We start from the raw sequence: 21629 nt of genomic DNA on the forward strand, positions 1-21629 counted from the left end.
AGAACAAAATAATTTTCTTTTGCAATGTTGCTTGACCACAGTACAAACTAGATGCCGTGAGGTCGCTAATAGAGATATCAGAGTACATGTTCTCTTTCCCATGGCAGATTTAGCCCAAATAGAGACCAAATTAGGCAATTATTCAGAAGAGACTTCCAAATTCATTAAAGTGTTTCAGGGTTTGACTATAGCTTTTGACCTCATTTGGCAAGCTATACGAGGTGTGATCAAAAACTATGGTGAATGTTTAAATTAAAAAATTATTATAGTAAAAGACACATTGCCATTAATCCCACTCAAAATATTCCCCCTCACTTCAAACACACTTATCTCATTGTTCTTGCCACTTTCTGAAGCAGTTCTGGAAGTTCTCTTTCATGAGTGTCTTTACTTCATCTTCTATGGTGACAACACTCCAGATTACACATTGCTTCTGGTATATGGCAATTTCTGTCAAAGACATCACAGTGTGTCCTCATCCACCTTATTCACTAGATCTGGCACCGTGCAACTTCTGGCTCTTCCGCAAAGTCAAAATGACAATGAAAGGAAAATGTTTTGAATTGATTCAGGACATTGAGCAGCCACGACAGTGCAACTAAAGACACTCACGGAAGAGGACTTCCGGAACTGCTTCAGAAAGTGGCAAGAATGATGGGATAAATGGGTCTGAAGTAAGGGGAGTATTATGAGGGGGATTAATGGCAATGTGTCTTTTACTGTAATAATTTTTTTAAACATCACAAAACCATATTTTGTGATCACACCTCATACATATTATTCTCACCACTTGCTGTACTTTAGAAGAAAAGAACCATATCTGAGCCATAGCTCAAGGATACACAGATCAATTAGCAACCTGACAGCCTGACCAATATCAGGCTGGAGCAGAGGTAGTTCCTAACTGTGATCCCAATTGGCACTACCAGCTCCAAGCCCAAGGCAGGTGCAGAAGAGACCATATGGTTACTTGCCTCATTGAAGGCATGAAAAGGGGCATCCGTAAACCTGCAAATTAAGAAAAGCTCAGAGAGATTACTGAGGAACCTAATGAGAATCTGGCTTTTTTTCAAAGCCGCCTCGCTGATGCCGTGCGGAGATATACTAATCTAGATCCCACTAGTCAGGAAGTCATTACTATTCTTGCCATGCATTTTATCAGGCAATCTGCTCTGGAAATTCAGAGAATATTGCAAAAGCGAGACCTAGGGTCCCAGATGCCTCTCCCCATATTATTAGATATGGCCTTCAAGGTTTTCAATAACCAAGACGAGGCTGAGAAGGATTCCAGAGAAAGGTGGGATAGGGAGCAGGATCAGAGGAGGGCTCACCTAATGGCTGCTGAACTTGCTAGCACCCTTCCCACACAGCTTTACCCAGGGATAGGCCCCCACGGAGGGAGATCCCAGAAGACGGGCCCCAACGTTCACTTCAAATGCCATTAAGAAGGACACTGGAGCAAAGAGTGCCCTCGTCAGGTCAAGAAGGCACCTCTGGGCCCATGTGCCCTTTACAAAAAGGAGGGCCATTGGAGAAGGGATTGTCTGTCCCCTCTCCCCTCAAGGAGGGGGGCCATCCTGCTTCCACACTGGCCAAAAGAGTACTTCATCCAAGCAGCTGCTTTAATGGTCATCATAGATTATGAGCCAGATGACACCTAACCCCTTGCCTGACAGGCCCCAGGGTTCATCCAGGTTCCCCTTCTTCACATCACAGAGGCCGAACCCAGGGTAACACTCAAGGTAGCAGGTAAGAATATTATTTTTCTTACTACGAGAGTGCAATGGGAACCACTTACTCTGCCCTTCTCCAATGCTCTGGCCCGCCTCTTGAGTTTTCTCCTGTCCTTACTGGTGTAGAAGGCAATCCTACTACCTACCTGTAGGCATATATTACACTTGCCATGTTGCTTTGGAAATCGAGCTTTCACTCACAGTTTTTTAAGTCATGCCCCATTGTCCCACCCCTTTATTAGGCTGGGACATCATGCAAAAGCTGCAAACCAGTCTCCAACTTCTTCCCTCTGACCTGACAATAACGGTTTTATTACAACTATCCGATCACTCAGAGGAACTTATAAATATTCCTCCAGAAATAAGAATCCAAGTTCCTTTTATAATGTGAGACCAAGAGACCCCGAGATGGGCCAGCCATATTACCCCTGTTCAGATTAGATTTTAAAAAACCCACTTCTTTTCCTTGCAAACCTCAATATCCTATTAGTAAAGAGGCCCAACTTGGCTTACAGCCAACCATTGAAAAATTCCTTAATCACAGCCTCTTAATTCCCTGTAACTCTCCTTGCATCGTGCCCATTCTGCCAGTTAGGAAACTGGCCAGTACTGCTTAGTTCAGGACCTCCGGATAATAAATGAGGCAGTTATTCCAATGCACCCACTAGCCCCAAATCCACACACCGTATTAGGTCTGGTTCCTTCCAGGACGATGGTTCATGGTTCTAGATCTGAAGAATACTGTTTGGACCTTGTCTCTTTAACCTCCTAGTTAAAATGGTCTCTTCCAGATTACAGCAATTCCACCCCAACATTATGGTTATACAAGGTTTTCAGCCAATCCCCACAAGGGGCTCTGAGGTCCCCTCCACCCCTTAGGATCAGAACTCCAACCATCAGCTTCTATTCTGCATGTCCTCTGCGAGGGATCACTCCTTAGCCACAACCTGTGACCCCATCACAGGACCGTCTCTGAAAATTACCCAGACCCTCCTAATCTCTGTCACCCATGTCCACTCCTCCCACTCAAGGGTTGGTCCCATCCCACTACTCTCCCAGGCAGCACCCAGTCAGGCCGGGACCCTGTGCACATCAACCCATGGAATCCCGCCATGAAACCCCAGTTTTCTTCCTTTTTTAAAACCTCGGAATTTAGGTCGCTGAGGCCTGGTATTGGACTTTGACATCTACAATCACAATAGTTGAGCTGTTCCCAACCCAGTGAAAGTAGTGTCATACAGGGTTTCAGCTCCCGCTCCCCGCACAAGAACGCAGGACATGGCGAGGCCAAAAAGGAGCAACAACGGAGCCATAGATAGGGGAGTCATATCACTATAGTCTCGCTGGCGGCCCAGGGAGACACAGGAAGCAGGAGATGTGCAATCTGCCGTCCGCTTCTCTGCCAACCAACCCCTGCTAACGGCAATCCCCGCTTGCTAGCTCAGCCACGGCACTTACCTCAGTGGCTAACGGCTAACCGGTAACAGCCGATGGCCAACTAGTCCCAGCTGATGGCCATCTACCACTGCAGCACCTACCCACCTGAGGCCGAGAGCCTGGAAACTGCTCTCTGGGACTCTGTCCCCACAGCAGTGTGGCTGTGTTCCCTCTGGATCTGTTCTCTGGAAGAGTGCCTACAAAATTGGCACTAGGAAATATTTTCTTTTAATTTAGGAAGGAGAAGGTGGCATTTGTAAAATGGGAATACAGTGTCTATTTCTCAGGCTTGTGGAGAAGGTTTAATATGAAAATGCACGGATTTATAAAAAAAAAACCTTGCACAGGTCCATTTTGGACCTGGACCTAAGAGACCTGTGAGGAAAGAAACCTGGAGCCCAAAGGAAGGGGGAACGTTCGGCACCGCAGAACAGTGATAGAGGTGGACATTGCCTCGGACGGAACAGTGATCCCTCCGAAAGCGGGCCGGGTGGAAACGCTGGTCACCGAGGAACGTTGAACCTGGAGGAACCGTAAGCGGGGCGACACGCGGGCCGAGCCTTACAGTTACCCTGGCAACGACGCGCGCCTGCGAAGCGGCTGCGGCGACGGAAGGCGGTGCGCGGAGGGAGACTGGGGTGGGGTTTCCGGCGGAAGTGGGCGCTGGGACCCGAGGAGCCTCGGAAGATGCTGCGTGTGGTGTGGTGGTGGCTCTGCTGCCACCTGTGCAGCTTCCTCGTAGGGCAGGCGGAGGCCCAGAGCCCGGTGGAGTCGTCGGAGCGGAGCCGACCGTACGCGGTGCTGCGTGGGCAGAACCTGGGTGAGCGGCCGCGGGCTGACGGGCGGCCGGGTCGGGCCTGCGCTTCCGCCTCTTGGGGCACCGGGAGCCTGACGCGCGCGGGGTGGACTGCGGCGGGGGGCGGGGTGAGCGCCGCGGTTCCGCTGCCACCGCCGTGCCGAAGGCCTGGGGAAGAAGGCCTGAGCTGGAGCGCTCAGCGGCACGCCCGGTGCACAGTAGGAGGCTTCCATGTGTGCTGGGGGCATGAACGACCTCCGAGTCCGGGCTCTGGGGTCTCCGCCTGGGTCCCCTCCCCGCAGGCTGTGTGGGTCCAGGCTGAGCAGCGAGGCGCGTAGTATATTATTACCTCACCCCTTCTCTCCTAACGATAGTCACAGTAATAACTGACATTTGTTGCGCATTTCCTGTATCCCGTGTGTTGTGCTAAGCACTTTGTATGTGTGATTTCATTGGAGCCTCACCGTAAGTAAGGAAGGTACGGTTTTTAGCCCTATTTTAAGATAAAAATAAAACTCAGAGAGGTGAAGTGGTTTGCCCAAGCTCACACAGCTAGACAGTGGTGGCGGCCAGGACCAAAACCCACGTTTCGTTTGGGAGCATCTCTTCCACACGCAGACACATGGACACACATACACATACATGGCTGTACCTGGGTGGCTTTGGAAGGGATCCTGGAGCTTAAAACTCGGCAGACTTCAAAGTAAGTCTGCCTTTTGTTTGGCCAAAGTCTTTCCTTCCTCTCTTCCTCATTAGTATCTCTGTATATCTCCAAAGTTGCCGTCTAGTATCATTTCCGGATTATCTTAACTACACCGACTCAGTGTCGTGTATTGACCACTTACTGTGTACCCAGCACTCTGCTAAGGGGATTCCGGACATCACCCTGCTTTATCCTTTAGAACAGTATTTCTGCTGGTAAGTTGGACAAGATGATTTATTGTTGGGGTGTGGGGAGTAGAGAGAGACTCTCCTGAGCCCTGTAAGATGTTTAGCAGCAGCCCCGGCCTTTACCCACTAGATGCCAGAAGCACAGCTTACTCCCAGTCGAGATAATCAAAATATCTCCAGACATTTGCCCGATGTTCACTGGGGTTAAAATCTCCCTGGTTGAGAACCAGTGCTGTAGAAGAGTAGTCTTCAAAGGGTGATCTGCATATCACTGGCGTCTGCAAACTACTGTGTTTCCCCGAAAATAAGACCTAGCCAGATAATCAGCTCTAATGCTGATTAGAGCATCTTTTGGAGCAAAAATTAATGTAAGACCCAGTCTTATTTTACTATAAGACCGGGTATAATATAAAATATATGATACCGGGTCTTATATTAATTTTTGCTCCAAAGATGCATTAGAGCTGATTGTCCGGCTAGGTCTTATTTTGGGGGAAACAGGGTGTTTGTTATCTGCAAAAGAGATGACTACAGAAATTGAGATTAAGTGTGTAGAAATTTAACATGTTGACGTTGCAACATACAAACCAGTCGAGACCAGTTCAAGGTCCCTGAACTGGAATGTTTTACAGATACAGGGACCTGCTTATTAGTCATGCACACTAGGGCTGTGTAGTGGCCTGGGATAGACTAAAAGTTGTAAAAACGAGTCTTTTACCACAGATCATTTGAGAAACTGCCCTAAACAATACTGTGCAGTGAGTATTTCTGTTTCCATTTATACAGAAGAGGAAACAGACAACAGATTGTGTAACTTATGTAAGGCCATGTAGCCTGTAAATGTAGATGAGAACCCAGACAGTCTGACCCCAAACCCTGAATTCTTGACCACTGTGCTTGTGTTACCTGTCTTGGTCATAACTGTTTTCATTTTTTGTGCGCTTATTACATGTCTGGCTCTGTGTTAAATGCTTTTCATAGATTACCATGTTTAGGCCTCAAGAAACCCTTGTGAGATGGGTTTCATTTTCGCCATTGGGAAGTAACCATAAGGAAGGACCTAAATAGTCTTAAGGTTCTGCCTGGGCCTGCCATGCAGGCAACTATAATAACACGTGCAAAGTACAGGAGCGATAAAAAGATAGAATGGGAGAATCCATCAAACCCCAAATGGATAGCTCTCCAGATGTGTACCTAACATCTCATGGTTTAAAACTTTTTTTTTTTTTAAATGATTTCCATTCTCCAATTCCAGTCCCCTGCATACTTCCTTTGGGAGTTTTAATTTATTTAGAGCCTTTCCAAAATGCAAGAGAATGGTTTAAATGGAATAAGACAACTTTAGGTCCAATTGCAAACGGAATCTTAGAAACTTACGGAACTCAGGGCTTTGAAAATTAAAGCAGTTATTTAGGTAACAAGGGCTATTTTGAGATTGGACATTCAGCTCATGTAAGTCAGATTTTGTTTAACAGAGACCTTTAAAATTACTGCTGGCCTTTTGGAGTTGTGACACACTGTTTTTGTCACCTTCTTCATCCTTCCTCCTTCTCCCTCACCAAAAAAAAAGATGCGATCTCTATATGGTTAGTTTTTATTTTTATTTTTTTATTTTTCTATATGGTCAGTTTAAAAATAATAACTGGGTTAAGTGTGGGAGAATAATGGAGCGGGTCACAGATATCCCTCAAATTACTGATTTAGATAAAACTGGTCAAATCTTGGATTTTTGAGAGAAACAGTAACTAGACTGGAGAACAACTATGGTTAGGCCCCGGCTGGAACCTGGGATGGGCCCACACACTTAACATACACATAAACGTACATTTGTTTGTTAAAAGTAATATCATTTTTAACTCTTCCCATGATCTCTGAGATAGTCACACAAATGGAATTGCACATCACTTTAACAGAATGCTGGTTATGTTAGTTTAAAGCCCAGGTTCTTATGTCTAGTCCTGTACCATGTATCAACTTGAATTATCAGTTGTAGGTCCCATTTCTCACCCGAGCACCTTTAAATTATAGATGTGAAATTTACTCTTAAAAATAGTGTTGCTTCTTTGATCAGAAAGCCCTTGTCAAGACTCATCTAGAGACTGAAATACTTTTATTCTTTATTGAATCTCCAGTTTTTATAAATGGCTTTAAAAATCTAGTTGGGCTCCTTGCTTTTTCTCAGTTCATGTCATTCTTTGCCTCCAACCTTCTCTGTAAACTTAGAGTAAAATCCATGTTTCTTCCTTCTACGTGGACTGACTGCAGCCTTCTTCTCTGGCTTCCTTTCCTACCTTTCTTCCTTCACTGCTCCCACCTCTGCCTCCTGTTCGTTGGCTTTCTGGCTTGCTCTGGCCTCAAGGCCCTTTGTTTGCTGAACCTGGGGCCTGCCATGCTCTCCCTGCAGATCTCCACGTGGCCAGCTCCTTTATTTCTTTAAGAGCTCAGCTTGTGTGTCCCCTCAGATGATTCGTCCACCACTATGCCTACTCTTGCCCACCCCTCCCCCATCACTATCGCATTAGCGTTTTCTTCACGGCCCTTCAGGCTCTTACTGCCTTATGATCTCTCCTGCATGTACACGGGCATGTCCAGAGAAGGGGTCTGTTATGCTGTTTCCCCTGTACCTGGCACTACCTGGCGCCGAGTGGCGTTTGGTAAACCATCGCCAGTGAATGGATGACTTACTGCACCTGGAGCTGCCGTTAGGAGGTAACCTGTATTCCTTTTGCAGTGTTGATGGGAACCATTCTCAGCATCCTGCTGGTGACCATGATCCTTATGGCATTTTGTGTCTACAAGCCCATTCGGCGTCGATGACAGCCAAGCAACAAGTTCTTCCACGAGTGTTTGGGAACAGATTCATTTGTGTTGCGTACGGGTCAGTGGAGAAGTTGGAATCCGAACTTTCCTGCCTGGAAATGCCCTTTGGTCTGGACAGTTGGTAAATGGTAAATGATTTAGAAATAACATCTAGCATTATTTTTTTCCTAACACTGTAATGCAAATAATTGGCCACTGAACCTGCTTCTCAGTGTTTCTTTTTATATCTGGCCGTACTTGTTAAAAGTTAAGACCAAGGTTCAACGAAAAGATGGAGTGCTCATGAGAAAGAAAGCACAGTAACTCTGTGAGTGACATAAAAACCACATTGGAAAGAAGCAATCATTAATGTTTGAAAATGTTAAAAAGAGGAAGACTTAACATGCAGACATTCTCTACTTAAGTACCATTTGGTAACAATGGGTAAAGAATCACAAATATTTTTAATTATACTGAATTGGCCTAGAGTGCTCTGGCTGCAAAGCTGTGGGGATCGCATGCCATCCCTTCTCATGCAGCATCGGGCTCTGCACTCAGATGTCCCGTTGAAGTCAGGATTAAGTCAGGTAGGCCTATCTGTGGTCATGTGTGCCCTGGAGCTGGCAGGCTCCGGGTTTGGACTGGAAATACTACTGATCCGCCCACCTGAAGAAGAACTCCTTCCTGCTCAAACATATTGATCTGCTGAAGTCTTTCCAGCCCTTGGTCTAAAACTGGTGGCAGCTTTTCAGATTTAGAATCTAAGAGACTCAGCAGGAACTCATTGTTTTCGGCCCTGGGTGGGGAGGGCTCAACCAACAGAAGTGCCTGTTCACTGTACCAGGCAGAGTGGCGGGTGGGTGGGTGTTTACACAAATTTAATTTCAACTTTGAAAATGCTGCTATTTGTTTGCACTGTTGATGAACTGGATTTTTCCCCCTATTGAAATGATACCTTCATACTTACAAAGTGGTTGTCAGTATTTATTTTATTTTAAAGGTGCTAGGTTTAATTTTGTTATTCACTTGAAATGCTTATCGTGTGCTCCATTCAAGCACAGCACTGATTTTTTTTTTTTAACAACTTGTCCATAATGTGAAATAACTAATGTGGGATCCTGTAACTCTTTGACTTAAGGATTTTGTATGTAATCCTAACATTGAGCCATTAAAATTTTAGCTGTTCTGTGCTTTTTAGCAAAATGTCGATTAAAATTACAGTGAAATCTTACATGCTGTCTTACTCCTAATTATTTTCCAAGCGTTTAAAATACAGGTATGTATGTTTGAATCTGATTTAATCTCGTAAGGAAGCACTGTTAAGTGGAATTTTAAATTCATATGTGAAATAACACTATTGTCCCAAGGCAAGGTATTATTTTAGAAAACTGAGCCATAATTAATCTCTTGGGCTGGGCCAGGGGTCAGAAGATTCTTGTTCTAGCTCTAATTACAAATTACAAACAGGCTTAACTTCTCCAGGGCCTCAGTTTCTCATCTGTGAAATGGTGATACACATTCTTTATCTTTCTTAATTATGGTGAAGATGAAATGATTTGAAAACTAACACACATGGTGGGAATACTAGTTGTCTTGTATCATAGAAATCTGTGGTTACTGATTGAATGGAAGAGGAGTGGGTGGGATTTTGAGAGACTGGCATTGACAGTTAATCCCATTCATCTGGAATGCCACGTTTTGATACGCTGCCTAAAAATTTTTAGGATTTTAAAAGGAAAATAGTGAAAACTTGCCAGATCCATGACTTAATGTTTGCTCAGTAGTCACCAGCCAGAGGTAGTAGGATCCTGTTTGTTTTCTGAAAAACCCTTGCAATAGTTATTCCATGTACACATGCAAAACCCAGCCTGTATCTTCATTCCAATGTTACCATCCGTTCACTGAGATTTCAAGCTAAAGTAAGACTATGGATGTTTGTAGAAAGAGGCTTATCACAGAAAGATGAGTAAAGATAAGGACATCAATTCTGGGGGAGAGAATTATACTGAAAACTTGCATGCACCAGAGACTAACCAACTACCCTGTTTCCCCGAAAATAAGACCTAGCCGGACAATCAGCTCTAATGCGTCTTTTGGAACAAAAATTAATATGAAACTTTATATTAATTTTTGTTCCAAAAGACGCATTAGAGCTGATTGTCCGGCTAGGTCTTATTTTCGGGGAAACAGGGTAGTACTTTCAAGTGGAATTACTTTCCTAACCTTCATCTTTGGGAGTGCGGGGTAAAGGGGTAGCCCAACCCTAGACCTCAAACTGAACTGTACTCAGAATACCTACCAAGTACCCAAATGAACGTGAGTAACAACACCAATCATAAAAATGAGTAATTTTAGCAAATACTAAGCTTTCTTTAAAGTTAAGATTAAGAAATCTGAAAGAGGCTCTGGAGTCTTATATGAGGTCTGACAATTAAGTTTGTGAACTTTTTGCAACGATCAATGTTGCTAACTTTTTGGTATCAGAGCAATTATTATGAATTTGTATCAACTGGACAAATAGTAACCAAGTGTACTACTTGGAAGTACTGAAAAGCCTGTGTGAAAAAGACAACCTGAACTTTTCACCAACAATTCTTGACTCTTGCATCACAATGCACCAGCTCACACTGCACTGTCTGTGAGGGAGTTTTTAGCCAGTAAACAAGTAACTGTATTGGAACACCCTCCCTACTCATCTGATCTGGCCCCCAATGACTTCTTTCTTTACCCGAAGATAAAGGAAACATTGAAAGGAAGACATTTTGATGACATTCAGGACATCGAGGGTAATACGACGACAGCTCTGATGGCCATTCCAGAAAAAAAGAGTTCCAAAATTGCTCTGAAGGGTGGACAAGGCACTGGCGTCAGTGCATAGCTTCCCAAGGAGGGTCCTTCGAAGGTGACCGTAGTGATATTCAGCAATGAGGTATGGAGCACTTTTTCTAGGATGACTTCTTGAATTTGTCAGATCTCATATTACATTTGTTTTCAGCTGGACCTCAACCTTACATCCACACATATTTCTAGACATGGGCCTAGTGTGGACTTTGAACTCCATTACTTACTGCACTGTAAAGAATCATTTGAAGTTGCCGTAATCCAGCTTGTCTTTGATGTCAGCAGCAAACGGACCAAGCTAGTGGTTATTAAGTCTTTCTCTTTCCTGTCATTATTTACAGACTTCACTTCCTTGACACCTCACATTATTTATGGTGCGATGAGCTTGTTTATAGAGCAAAGTGTCTTAGGAACTTTTCAATACTTAGTTCCTAGTAATGTCTGACATATAGAAGTTACTCAAAGTTTGCTACTGACATTAGGCCACCCAAACGTTACTGAACCTAAACTTAGTTTTTTAATTAAAAAATCCATAGGGACTACATCTCAACCTAAGAAGAATAATAGTTTTCTTCAGTGTCTCACTAGCTCAAAGTATTGCTCTTTACTTTCCCCTAAAAGCAAAGCAGCGTCTTCATTTTCCCAGAAATAACCAAGGCCTCATTTCTGGAACCATTTTTTACTGGTCGCTGCCTTGTTTCAAATGATTCTTGTTTTAATACCAGCATATCTGGCATAGGATAAGTCTGGATGCCCTAATTATCACCTGAATTTCTAAGAACAGCCTCACATAGCACTTTGGCTACAAAGGAGAGAGCATATTCAGTTACATTAGAGAGTTGATGTTGACTTGGCTTCCCTTACTCCGTAAGAGCCAGTCCATCTCCTACAGGAGGGCTGCAGAAGCGTCTCAGAGCATTCCTGACACTGGCTGGCTTTTAGTTTCCATTTGAAGTGAGCAGCGTGGGGTGCCCACACTACATGATTGGGCAGGAAAGCATGTTACCTTTGTAATATACAACTGAGCACTGGGAAGGCATTCCAATAACATACATAACAGGAAGTGGTACATTCAGTGACTAGAAAAACAACATGAAAGGAAGACTCAAAGACCATCTAGGATGTTGTATGAGCACCCTCTAAGGAAGCAGTCTTTATTTGCATTTTAAGAGACTGAACACGTGAAAAACGCTGCAGACAGGTTGACAAAAAGCTCAGTCCCTTAACTGACTTCCTGGGAGAAAGTCAGACATCGGGAGGCAGAACAACGGAATGCAAAGAGAGATTCACCTTCATGAGTAAACAATGTGGCCCAACTGCAGCCATTCCCAAGAAGTGTCCTCAAGGTACATACTAAGTAAACAAAATGCCAAGGTGTGTATCCGAAACAAATGTGATGCTGCATATACTGGCCTTGTGTGCAGAGAAGGAATTTTGGTCAGAACATGACAAAAAAAAGGCAGATGGAATCAAAAGCACGTTTCTTTGTGACTAGGAACCTTTTACTGGCAATGCTAACTGTATGATATATAGAGTTCAACTGGAACAATAGTTTATGTTTTTCTTCCCATCTCATCTGAAAAGAAGCGCAACAGATAGGAAACTGATGCAAAACAGAGAGGATACTGTTTACCAGGTTATTTCAGTGCAGCCTGTGGGAATGAATACAGGGGCCAGAGTGACCGTGCCCGCAGCTGTATTCCCCAGGGTTCTGTATGTTGTGTGATGGTTATTTACAGAAGGGTTACACAAAATAGTTCACTACTAAAGGTATCCAAAAAAGGCCTGAGAAAATCTGGTTAAAATGTATAACCTTGTATTGCTACTGATGGGAGTAGTTGTTTTTATATCTTTTAAAAATAATAAAAAGATTCTTTTTAAAAAATATATTTATCCAGAAAGATGTTGATTTGAACCGTAAAACGCAATGTGGAATCATGTTCTGTTTTGAATTCAGAGCCATGGATTTCCCTGTGTAGTAGCCAGCTCCCTTTTCTAACTTCCACCCCTTCCTCTCAAGTGAGCCGAGGGATGTCGTGGGTCTTCCTGGGCCTCTGCGTGGCAATCCTGCACTGGGGAAGGCGTGGAACACACATACTTGTTTTGGTTCTGTACTGTTCCGGTATTTTGGCCAGCCTGCCCACTCCAAGAACAAAGCTCAGGTTCTCCTCGCTGTTCCTTCAGGGCCAGGATTAGCTGCCTTGGATTTCGCCTGGAGGATCCTGCTCTCAAAGGAACTGCCTTTACAAATTCCAATCAGATCCCTCCGTAAGTGGACTGAGGTGGTTTGAAACTATTAGTCATTTTTAAGGCTAAGGCAACATCTGTGGTCAGTATATCTGGATTTGATGCAACTAGTTAACCCTGCTCTAAAATAGATCCTGTACATATCTCCTCTTTAACTTGAGCTGAGAGTGGAAGGAATAGAATACGGTGGAGATGCAGGAGGAACAGTGATGGTGTCCTAGAAACCCTGTATAAAGGTAAAAATAAAAGAGATCGGCACAGATTATCCATTTCTTTGGTGAACTGTAAAGAAGTATCTCATAAATTTTCATAAACCACACTATACAAAGGCTGCTGCTCTCATATATAAAAGCACCTGACTCTGCAATAACTTGTTTTGTTATCACTCCTTGGTAAAAATTAATCTACAAACCTGCGGGGATTGGGTTTTTGTTTAAAGCTGGTAGTAGAAACGTGACCTGCAAGCCAATACAGCTAATGGAAAGTGACGATGCTCTCCTCCCCTTAGCCTGGAGATGGGGCCTGCCAGTTCCCAGCCCCTTCACCAGGGAGCGTCGTGGATGGACCTGGAGTCCCAGGTCCTGCACCTCTACGTAAAGAAGGGGGCAGCTGCCGTCTGCTGTGTACAGGGGAGGTGCAGCCCCTCGCCCCAGGGCCCTGGTGACGCAGCACTCCTTGCAGCCCAGAGCGTCTGCTTTGTGCAGCCCGTGGGCAGGAAGGTCTATTTCTCAGTGAGAGACAGCTGTAAGACTTGCTGGAGCTCCGCCTCCTCCTCCCGGAGCCGGAGCTCCTGCTCCTCCAGCTCTTTGGCAGAGAGCTCCATGGCCAGCTGCAAGTCGCTATCAAAACGGCTCGTCCCACTCGAGGCACCAGGGCACAGGCCTTCGGAGCTGGCGAGGAGGCTTTCCTGGATGGCCCTGGGTCAGAAAAAAGGGGGAAAAGAAACAGTGACAACCATTATCATCATGGCGGCAGCAGCAACATTTCTCGACTGCTTATCAAATGCAGGCTGTGCCAGCACTTAATACGCACTCTGTGTGCGTGATGCCGTTCAGTCTCACATAACGGGGCATAGATGCTGCATACGGGTGAGAAACCCGAGGTTCAAAGAGGTTAAGAAACCTGCCCAGGATAACTCATAACTCAGCTACAAAGTGATGGGGCTAGGAATTGAACATGGATCTATTTTAAAGCAAAATCCAAGTTCTTCAACAGGTTTTCATATGTGCCCAAAATATGGGAAAATGGTTTATATAATGAACCTTTCTGGTTTCCGCTGAAAGATAGAGAAAAGGAAGGGAAGAAGGAAAGAAGGGGAGGAAGGAAGGAAGGAAAAGGAGGAAGAAAGGAAAGGAAAGGGAGGGAGGAAAGGAAGGAAAGAAGGAAAGGAAATAAAATCTAATCATCTCTGTAGCTCTTCCCGAAAATGTCATTATCCTTTACATTGTATAAACTTCCCACTGTGTGACCACAGTCTTCTCAGAAGATCAGACCAATCAGAAAACTTCCTCGGGACCTGTCAGCCAATGGCACTGGCCTGTGAACAAGTCAGCAATTCTATCACCCATTCCTTGGAAACTCAGCCACTAAGAGATCAGAGCTGTTTTAATGAGTAACTGCCACCAGAGGAAGCAGGCGAGCTAACACTTGGTCAAGTCTCTGCCCCCAGGCACACTGCGGCATGTACAAAGCACCTGTGCCAACCTCAGTTTAACCATCAAGAGTCATGTCCATCACCTCTCATACTGGGCATCGTACGCATGCATCTGGCTGATCCCTCCATTCGAAGCTGGTCCTGAAAGTTCCTAGGAAAAACAAACATCATGGACATGAATACCTGTTAGAAGAAACGTGTGTCATACTGATAAGGAAATGAAAGCAGTGAGAACAAAATGAAAACTATTTACATGCCCATGATTGACAGTGCAGTGTGAAAAGCTAATAGGGACTTGGGTTATCTCTAAACGGACACCCAAATGTCAGGTAGTATATGGTACACTACCCTGAGTAACAGCTTCTCGTACTTGACACAAAATCAGTCTATTAAAAACAGCTAACTTTGGGCAAAGTTTAAATGCACCAAGCCCAAAAGGTAATTCTTGCAGAGCAAGATTAGAATCCATAATTCGAGTCATATGCAGCATAACACGGTTTCAATGACAGACCGTTCATGACGATGGTATACCATACAGCCCAGGTGTGCAGTAGGTTTGTAAGTGTACCCTGTGAAGTTTGCACAATGAAATTGCCTAACAATACATTTCTTAGAACCTATCTCCACTCCCCATTATTAACTGGTGCAAACTGAATCTGTCATCTGTGACTTTGGCTACTCCGCTTTGCAAAATTTATGGTCACCAAGATTTATGTAGATATTGGAGGGGAAAAAAATAAACTCACTTATATAGGGAAAGAAAAGGCGTACTGGACTGACAGTGACGTCCAAGGACTGTCCTCTCCTGGGAGGCCTTCCAAAGGGAACATGCCAGCTCTGGGCTCTGGCCCCTGGCCCAGCAGCCTCCAAAAACTGAACGCCTCTAAGAATGGGTCCCCATGGAGGGGAAGAGGGGGCTCACACTGCTCAAAGTCTAAGGCTCAAGAATAAAACCAGAATGTCAAAAACCCGAGCTGGGGGAAGCCCCAGCGGGGAAGGGACAAGAGATGATGGTGGGGGAGGAGCACCTCTAGCCCTGGACTGACAGGCAGCTGAGGCCTGGGAGGAGAACCACATCAGAAGTCAAAGGCAACTGTTCTTCTGCTGTTCTGTTCCTTTTAGCTAGAGACTCAGAGAGTGGGATTATACCCCTTACAACAGAATGAAACATCTGAGTAAAAAAAGTAAAAATTAAAATTAACAAAGAACCAATGTTTTCATCCGACCCCCTCATTGAGCGACCACAACACAATGATTGGTCTTCCTTGGGGAAGAAGTTGAGACTAAAATCCACAAACCTTATGACACTACTGACACACAGATAATATTCTAAGGAAAATATGATGGTGTACACTAGCGTGAATTTATTCTTTAAACTGGAAAATGGTAACAGCGCACTGAAAGATACGTGATTATTAGGTACATGGATGAACATGAGGAAAAGGAAAGTCTGTCAGGAGACATCCTGGGAATGATGCTGATGGGGCGATGCAGATTATGAGACGCACATGTCATATAATAAGCTTTTGTAAAAGACCAGGGGTATAAAATACAAATAATCTCTGTAAATGCCACAAATATGCCAAATTTGTGAGTTGTCTTTCGGGTTAGCTGAAAACTGAGGCTGAAAGGGAGAGCCCTGCCATCTATTCTGATAAATGCACCTGGCTCCTGCTGGACTCCAGTAAGCTCTGCTGGATGGCAAACTGCATGATTTCGTAATCTTCATCCTGCAAATGCATGTTTCTGCCATTGTCTTGGACATGGTAAGATTCGGGAATTTCAAACACGGATTGATCAACCTCAAAGTTTGTGACCGAGGAAGCTGAAACACAAAAGGTGACTGTGTTAGTAAAATAAATTTCCACTTCAACTTTGGATAAACATTTTTTTAATTGAAAAAAAAAATGAAAAGATTAAAATAATTAAAATCAAAGTTTGCAAAAAAAGAAAAATCAAAGTTTGCTACAACGTGAGAGAGATTTTGAGGAAGAATAATCTTGATGGAGAAAAGTACCAGAATATTTCTTGTTTCTTTTTGCCTTATTTTTCAGTAATAAAGTTAATGCATAGTCATAAAAAAAAATACAGAAGACTATAAAATGAAAAGTGAGGATCTCTCTCCTTATACCATTTCTCATAATTCCAAATTCCAGAGGTAACCAGTATTTACTCATGTGTCCTTTGAGGAATGTGACGTGTGTATGTATGTGTATATATACACACACACACACACACACACACACACACACACACACACACACACATCACAACAAACACCTGTGTATTTTTCCACTAGCCTAAGACAATATTATTTACCACAGTTTCTCACATCAATTACGTTTCTGTATACTAGCAATGAGTACCTGGAAAACAACAAAATAAATCCATTTACAATAAAATCCAAATATTAACTGGATTAATGACACAGGGCCCTGAGGAAATTGGGGGAGACTGTGTTCTTTTTCAGTTAATCCAAACTAAATCTAAAATTCTTTATTCAGCACAGAGGTCTACTTCATAAGATACTCCAATATCAAACAAAATTAGTATGACTATGAATTTTTTTAAAAAATCAAAAAACCCAACTTTTTTTTTACCTGAGTTGGCCGGGGTCCCTTCCACACTTTGAGGTACAGTTTCTTCAGCTGTGCTACAGCCATTAACATTTCCAAATGTAATCCGTGCATTTAAGACATGAAACAAGGGAATTTCTACCAAAATAAAAGCTTTTATAAACTTTACTGAGAATAATAATAGCAGCCATCATTTCATAATTAACCATGAGTCCTTACTATGCTGGTTCCATGCCCAGTACTTTTTATAAGTATGATTTCATTTAATCCTCATAACAAGCCTTCCCAATGTACAGATGGGGAAAATGGAGATTGAGAGAGGTTAAGCAACTTCTCCTAGATCACAGTGGGTAAGTGATGGAACCAGGATTCAGGTGTCATGAATGTACCACTATCCAAAATGTAAATTGCTCACAAGTAATATGAATTGTATATGGTTCCACGCATACTAGTTCAGGCCCATCAAAGGATCTTGGTATCAACTGTATTCCTTAATTAACTATCTAATTTGAAGTTTCACTTAAGTAAGGTCTGACATTAAAACAATGAATGCATCACATTTTTATGCCTTTTTACATCTGTCATCGCCATCAATAAATAGAACTGATGGTTGGAGAATCTTCTAATTTTGGTATGCAAAATGAACCAAGAATCATGACACTGATTTAAACAAAATTAAACTAAAGAAGAACTCTGACCTCCTCCATTATGTGTACTGTGGGCTACTTCTGCCTAGAGTACTCCAATTCCCTAAAGCACATTCTGTCACCGACTCAAAGGGCAGAACCTCCAAGGGCTCCTGTGGTTCACGGTACCTATTTTGACAGGAAATCCAGGTGGGAATTCCAATTTGATGAAATCTCTCAGTCTTGCAAAATGAGCACTAGTTCTGGCCATCAGGTCAATGATGGGAATGACCTGCTCCACAAGAGAGAGAGGAAATTCCTCACACATCCACAGCGTTGCTTTAAACCTGCAGGATTTGACCGAGACAAGACTGAGGGCATCTCCACCACACAGGGACATTGAATTCTGTACAGTAGACTAGACAACACCAGCTTCCTTACTCCACAGTTTCCCATTTAGCTTACATCTCATAATTCGGAGCCATGAAGGGACTAGACCCACGAGGAATTCAGATCACTCTGAAATATAGCAATCAGGAAAATGACCTCCACCAGAACTTCCTGCAAGAGCCTTAATCGATAGGAAGCATGAGGAAATGGCTAACTGGTGGAAACCATTTTATTTAGTCAGCTGAAGCTTGTTTGCAATAAAATAAGGAATTCTTATAATCAGTCTTTATTCTATTTGGAGAAGGGCTAATGAGATGGGCAATCTACTGTTAGCTTTTGTCCAATTAAAGTAATTTAAAATTATTTTTAAAGGAAGGGGACAGAAGAATTAAGATGACACCATAAAACAGCCCAATTCTGCAACAAACAATCCGCAAATTGAAAATGGCTGCTGAATCTCTTACTTTTGTGTTCTAATCGTCAGCTCTTTTGGCCTTCCGATGTCCCGGTCTCTCAGATCAAACTCTTCATTGAAGTACTCATCGGGCATGATGGCTGTGGGGTTATTTGCGGTGGCACATTCTGTGGTGAGGTCCTGCAGGATCAGAACTCATGGGAATCAGAAATGCCAAATGATACAAGTGGAGGTCTACGGCACTCAGTCTCTGACATGTTAACCAGCTACAGATCAGGAAGTTCTAGTCATTAACTTTTTGTTATTAAGTTACTGGACAGAATAAGAAAATCTACAGAAGTGTAAGTCTAATGGATTTCTCCATTTCAAAATATAGTTCTCCACTCTCCTTTGCATTTTTATCTCCTGATGATAGAAAGGATAAACGAGAGAAAGAAATATAGAAAGCACGTGAGATCTGGAAGAATTGGAGTTTAAGTTCTAACTCTGTCACTCTCTAGCTTGTGACACAGGAAAGGTAATTTCATTTTTCTGACCCTTAGTGACATACACTGTAGCAATTTCATATAGTTATTGTGAGGATCAAGTAAGAAAACGTTTGTTAAGGTGCTCTGTTAAAATATAACATCCTGAATCTTTTTCAAGTTCCATTTTTAGAGAGATCCTAGTTTACAACAGGTAAGAGAGAAAGCACATGATTTCTCTAACTACTACTCCTCCTCTAACATCTTTGTTTTTAAAGACTCACTCATCTAATTCTCTTCCAAGGGAGTAATCTCAAATTCTAGATTGGGAGTAGTTATGGTCTTTTCAAATAGAATGGCCTGTTCAGGATTCAGTAAATGCCATCCCAAGCACAGAGATGTCACCTCCTTTCAACTGCACTGAAAGCTTGCTGCTTTAACTTACCCCTTGGGCACCAAACTGGTGTTCCACGGTTCCCAGCAGAGATTCCAGCGGGTTCCTGTCCGCTACAGAGAGGGGTAAAGTTGAATGTCTAATAATTACATTTTACTTATGACTATACAGAAAGACTCGCATCATATTTTAAAGTTTTTGATCAAGCTACTTGCATTGGGAAATCCACGTATGGACAGGCTGATCAAATCACAATAACCATCCACTAATTTATCCTTTATAGGACACTTTTTATTAGGATCTCTAAATTAGATGAACAACAGTCACAAGAATTAAAGCAGAATAATAGAAAGAGCCTGGACTTGGGAGTGAGCCAGATCTGGATTCCAGTTCTCACCTGGGCTGGTCACTGCCCACGTGTCTTGAGCCTCAGTTTCCTCATCTGTCAAGATGGAGTCACAGTATTGTGGTAGCCGCAGTTAACAACGGTGGTGGTGTTAACAGTTACTGTGTGCTCGCCACATGCTGCAGGCACTAAAGGTTTACATGTAGTAACTCGTCTATTTCTCCTAATAACTAAGGAAGGTCTGGGAGCACCTCCATTTCATTTTTGAGGAAACTGAGGCACTGAGGGGAAGTAACTTCACAAGGCCACAGAACCGGCCACCGGCGGAGCTGGGATATGGTGACTATGGATCGGCAAGGTTTTTGCTCAGAGCCCAAGTTCTGTGCAACTTTTGCATTGTGATAGTTTGGACTAAATCACTCATTCCAGTGATCAATATTCTCCAAGATCCTAATATATTTTCTCGGCCAAATTCAACAGCTGTTCTTCATAACACATAAACAAGCCCTCGTGAAAGGTTTTCATTCTAACTGAAGCCAACGATGGGGAAATACCTCCAAGAATGAGTCAGACTAAGGAAATCTTTATAAAATGGAAGTCAGGGGTAGGATTAGCACCACTGGATCACAACAGCCTCCGAACTTAACAGCGCCAACAAAGGCCGAAAAAAAGGGGGAGGATTACCTTTATATCTCTTTTTTTCTTCCTCAGTCAGGTGTTCTGTCCGGATTTTGGTTATCACACTCACATTGTTTACTGTGTAAACCTTGAGAGACGTGTGCAAGAGAAAACAGTGACATAGGGAATCAAAACTCAAAAACTAAGCATAGCAAGAGCAAGAATGCTGAAGCCCAAAAAAAAAAAAAAAAATCCAGCAAAATCAAAATGAGAAATGGTTAACACTCATTAGGATCCTTCAGAGAAAATACACAAGCGATCAGCTTAGAAGGCATCAGCAGTCACTTTGCACATCTGAGAGCTTTACATACTGAGGAGTTAACAGTGACAGGCTGTATCTCTCTAATTGCCCTTCTTGTTGCTAAACAACTCTCAAACAATGTCCTGGCAATCGAGGTCTCCCGCTGGATTTCTATTTTGCTAAGTAAGGCACCCAAACCTGCCTGGAGTACTCCTGATTTATCATAGGGCTGCCTTAGACAGCCATCTGCTGGGCAGAAGGAAAAAGGAATGAACACAAGGTTCTCTATGCAGATAAGATATACAGTCCACTAGCGAGTCGCTCTTTTACTGACAAAAATTACTTTTAACTGCCAGAGAAGATGCCCTGTTATCTAGGTTGAGTGGGCACTCGGGGGGGTCTGGAAAATCAAATATCTCGGTTAACAGAGAATTAACTATAATCTGCCATACGTGGATTCCCAGCATTCAAGGGTTCAGGAAACACACAGCACTGGAACGAGTGTTACTAAATGTATCTTGCTGAGCATGACATCAGCGTTCGCTGCTCGCTCAGAGGTCACCAGAGGATTCTGCAGCGCCTGGCTCCATCACCGTGAGCCATCAATCCCTGTTGTACTGCAGGGCCAAGGAAGGGCCAGGAAATTGCTTTCCAGAGGACAGAATGCCAGCTGTCTCCACTGTGACTGACGAATATGTTCGAAATTCACTGATGTCACGTAAGTGGGCTGTAAGCCTACTAGTTACAATTAGCCTAACTTAAAAAAAAAGTATGGAGACTCATAAAAGCTACTTTACGATTTTTTTTATGTTTTTTTTTAAACCCACTCAGGTTATAAAAAATAGACAAACGAGCGTGTTAATTCTAATTCTCTTTCCTTTTTTCTTTTTCTTTTTCTTTTTTTTTAAGAATTAAGGAATTGTCATTTCTACCGGGACAACTGGTACCTGTACTCATTTCTCTATAACATTACTTCTCTTTGGCATAACTAGAGACCTCCTTGGGACATGCTATCCCATTTTCTGAAAGTCAAATGAGATAAAAATCCAGGTGAGAAACACACTAGACAAGACTTAATCCCCAGAGCACCTCCATGGCACA

General features: G+C 43.2%; 2 protein-coding genes across 2 annotated transcripts in view; one reads left to right on the plus strand and one right to left on the minus strand.

The window, feature by feature from the left end:
* The first annotated feature begins 3671 nt into the window (after nt 1-3671).
* On the plus strand, nt 3672-8887 carry LOC308492555 (uncharacterized protein C12orf76 homolog). The gene is made up of 2 exons (XM_081037708.1): nt 3672-3990; nt 7589-8887. Exons 1-2 carry the CDS (start codon nt 3858-3860, stop codon nt 7672-7674), a joined length of 219 nt encoding a protein of 72 aa, XP_080893834.1. The 5' UTR covers nt 3672-3857; the 3' UTR covers nt 7675-8887.
* A 2732-nt stretch (nt 8888-11619) lies between these two features.
* The window catches only part of ANKRD13A (ankyrin repeat domain 13A), a 30344-nt gene continuing 20334 nt past the window's right edge, over nt 11620-21629 (minus strand). Inside the window, exons 8-15 of the mRNA XM_081037709.1 lie at nt 20294-20375; nt 19315-19376; nt 18455-18585; nt 17790-17947; nt 16999-17112; nt 16063-16223; nt 14482-14549; nt 11620-13661 (exon numbers count right to left, since the gene is read on the minus strand). Of these exons, the coding sequence (XP_080893835.1) occupies nt 13466-13661; nt 14482-14549; nt 16063-16223; nt 16999-17112; nt 17790-17947; nt 18455-18585; nt 19315-19376; nt 20294-20375 (972 nt within the window). The 3' untranslated portion in view covers nt 11620-13465. The remainder of the gene's footprint in view (nt 13662-14481; nt 14550-16062; nt 16224-16998; nt 17113-17789; nt 17948-18454; nt 18586-19314; nt 19377-20293; nt 20376-21629) is intronic.

Source organism: Rhinolophus hipposideros (assembly GCF_964194185.1).
Source record: "Rhinolophus hipposideros genome assembly, chromosome: 24".
Classification (NCBI taxonomy): Eukaryota; Metazoa; Chordata; class Mammalia; order Chiroptera; family Rhinolophidae; genus Rhinolophus; species Rhinolophus hipposideros.

What these genes read in the sequence shown, in the direction of transcription:
- LOC308492555 (XM_081037708.1), top strand. Translation starts at nt 3,858, where the DNA reads ATGCTGCGTGTGGTGTGGTGGTGGCTCTGCTGCCACCTGTGCAGCTTC. An exon ending in GCTGCGTGGGCAGAACCTGG is followed by an intron (nt 3,991 to 7,588) that starts GTGAGCGGCCGC and finishes TTCCTTTTGCAG; the next exon opens with TGTTGATGGGAACCATTCTC.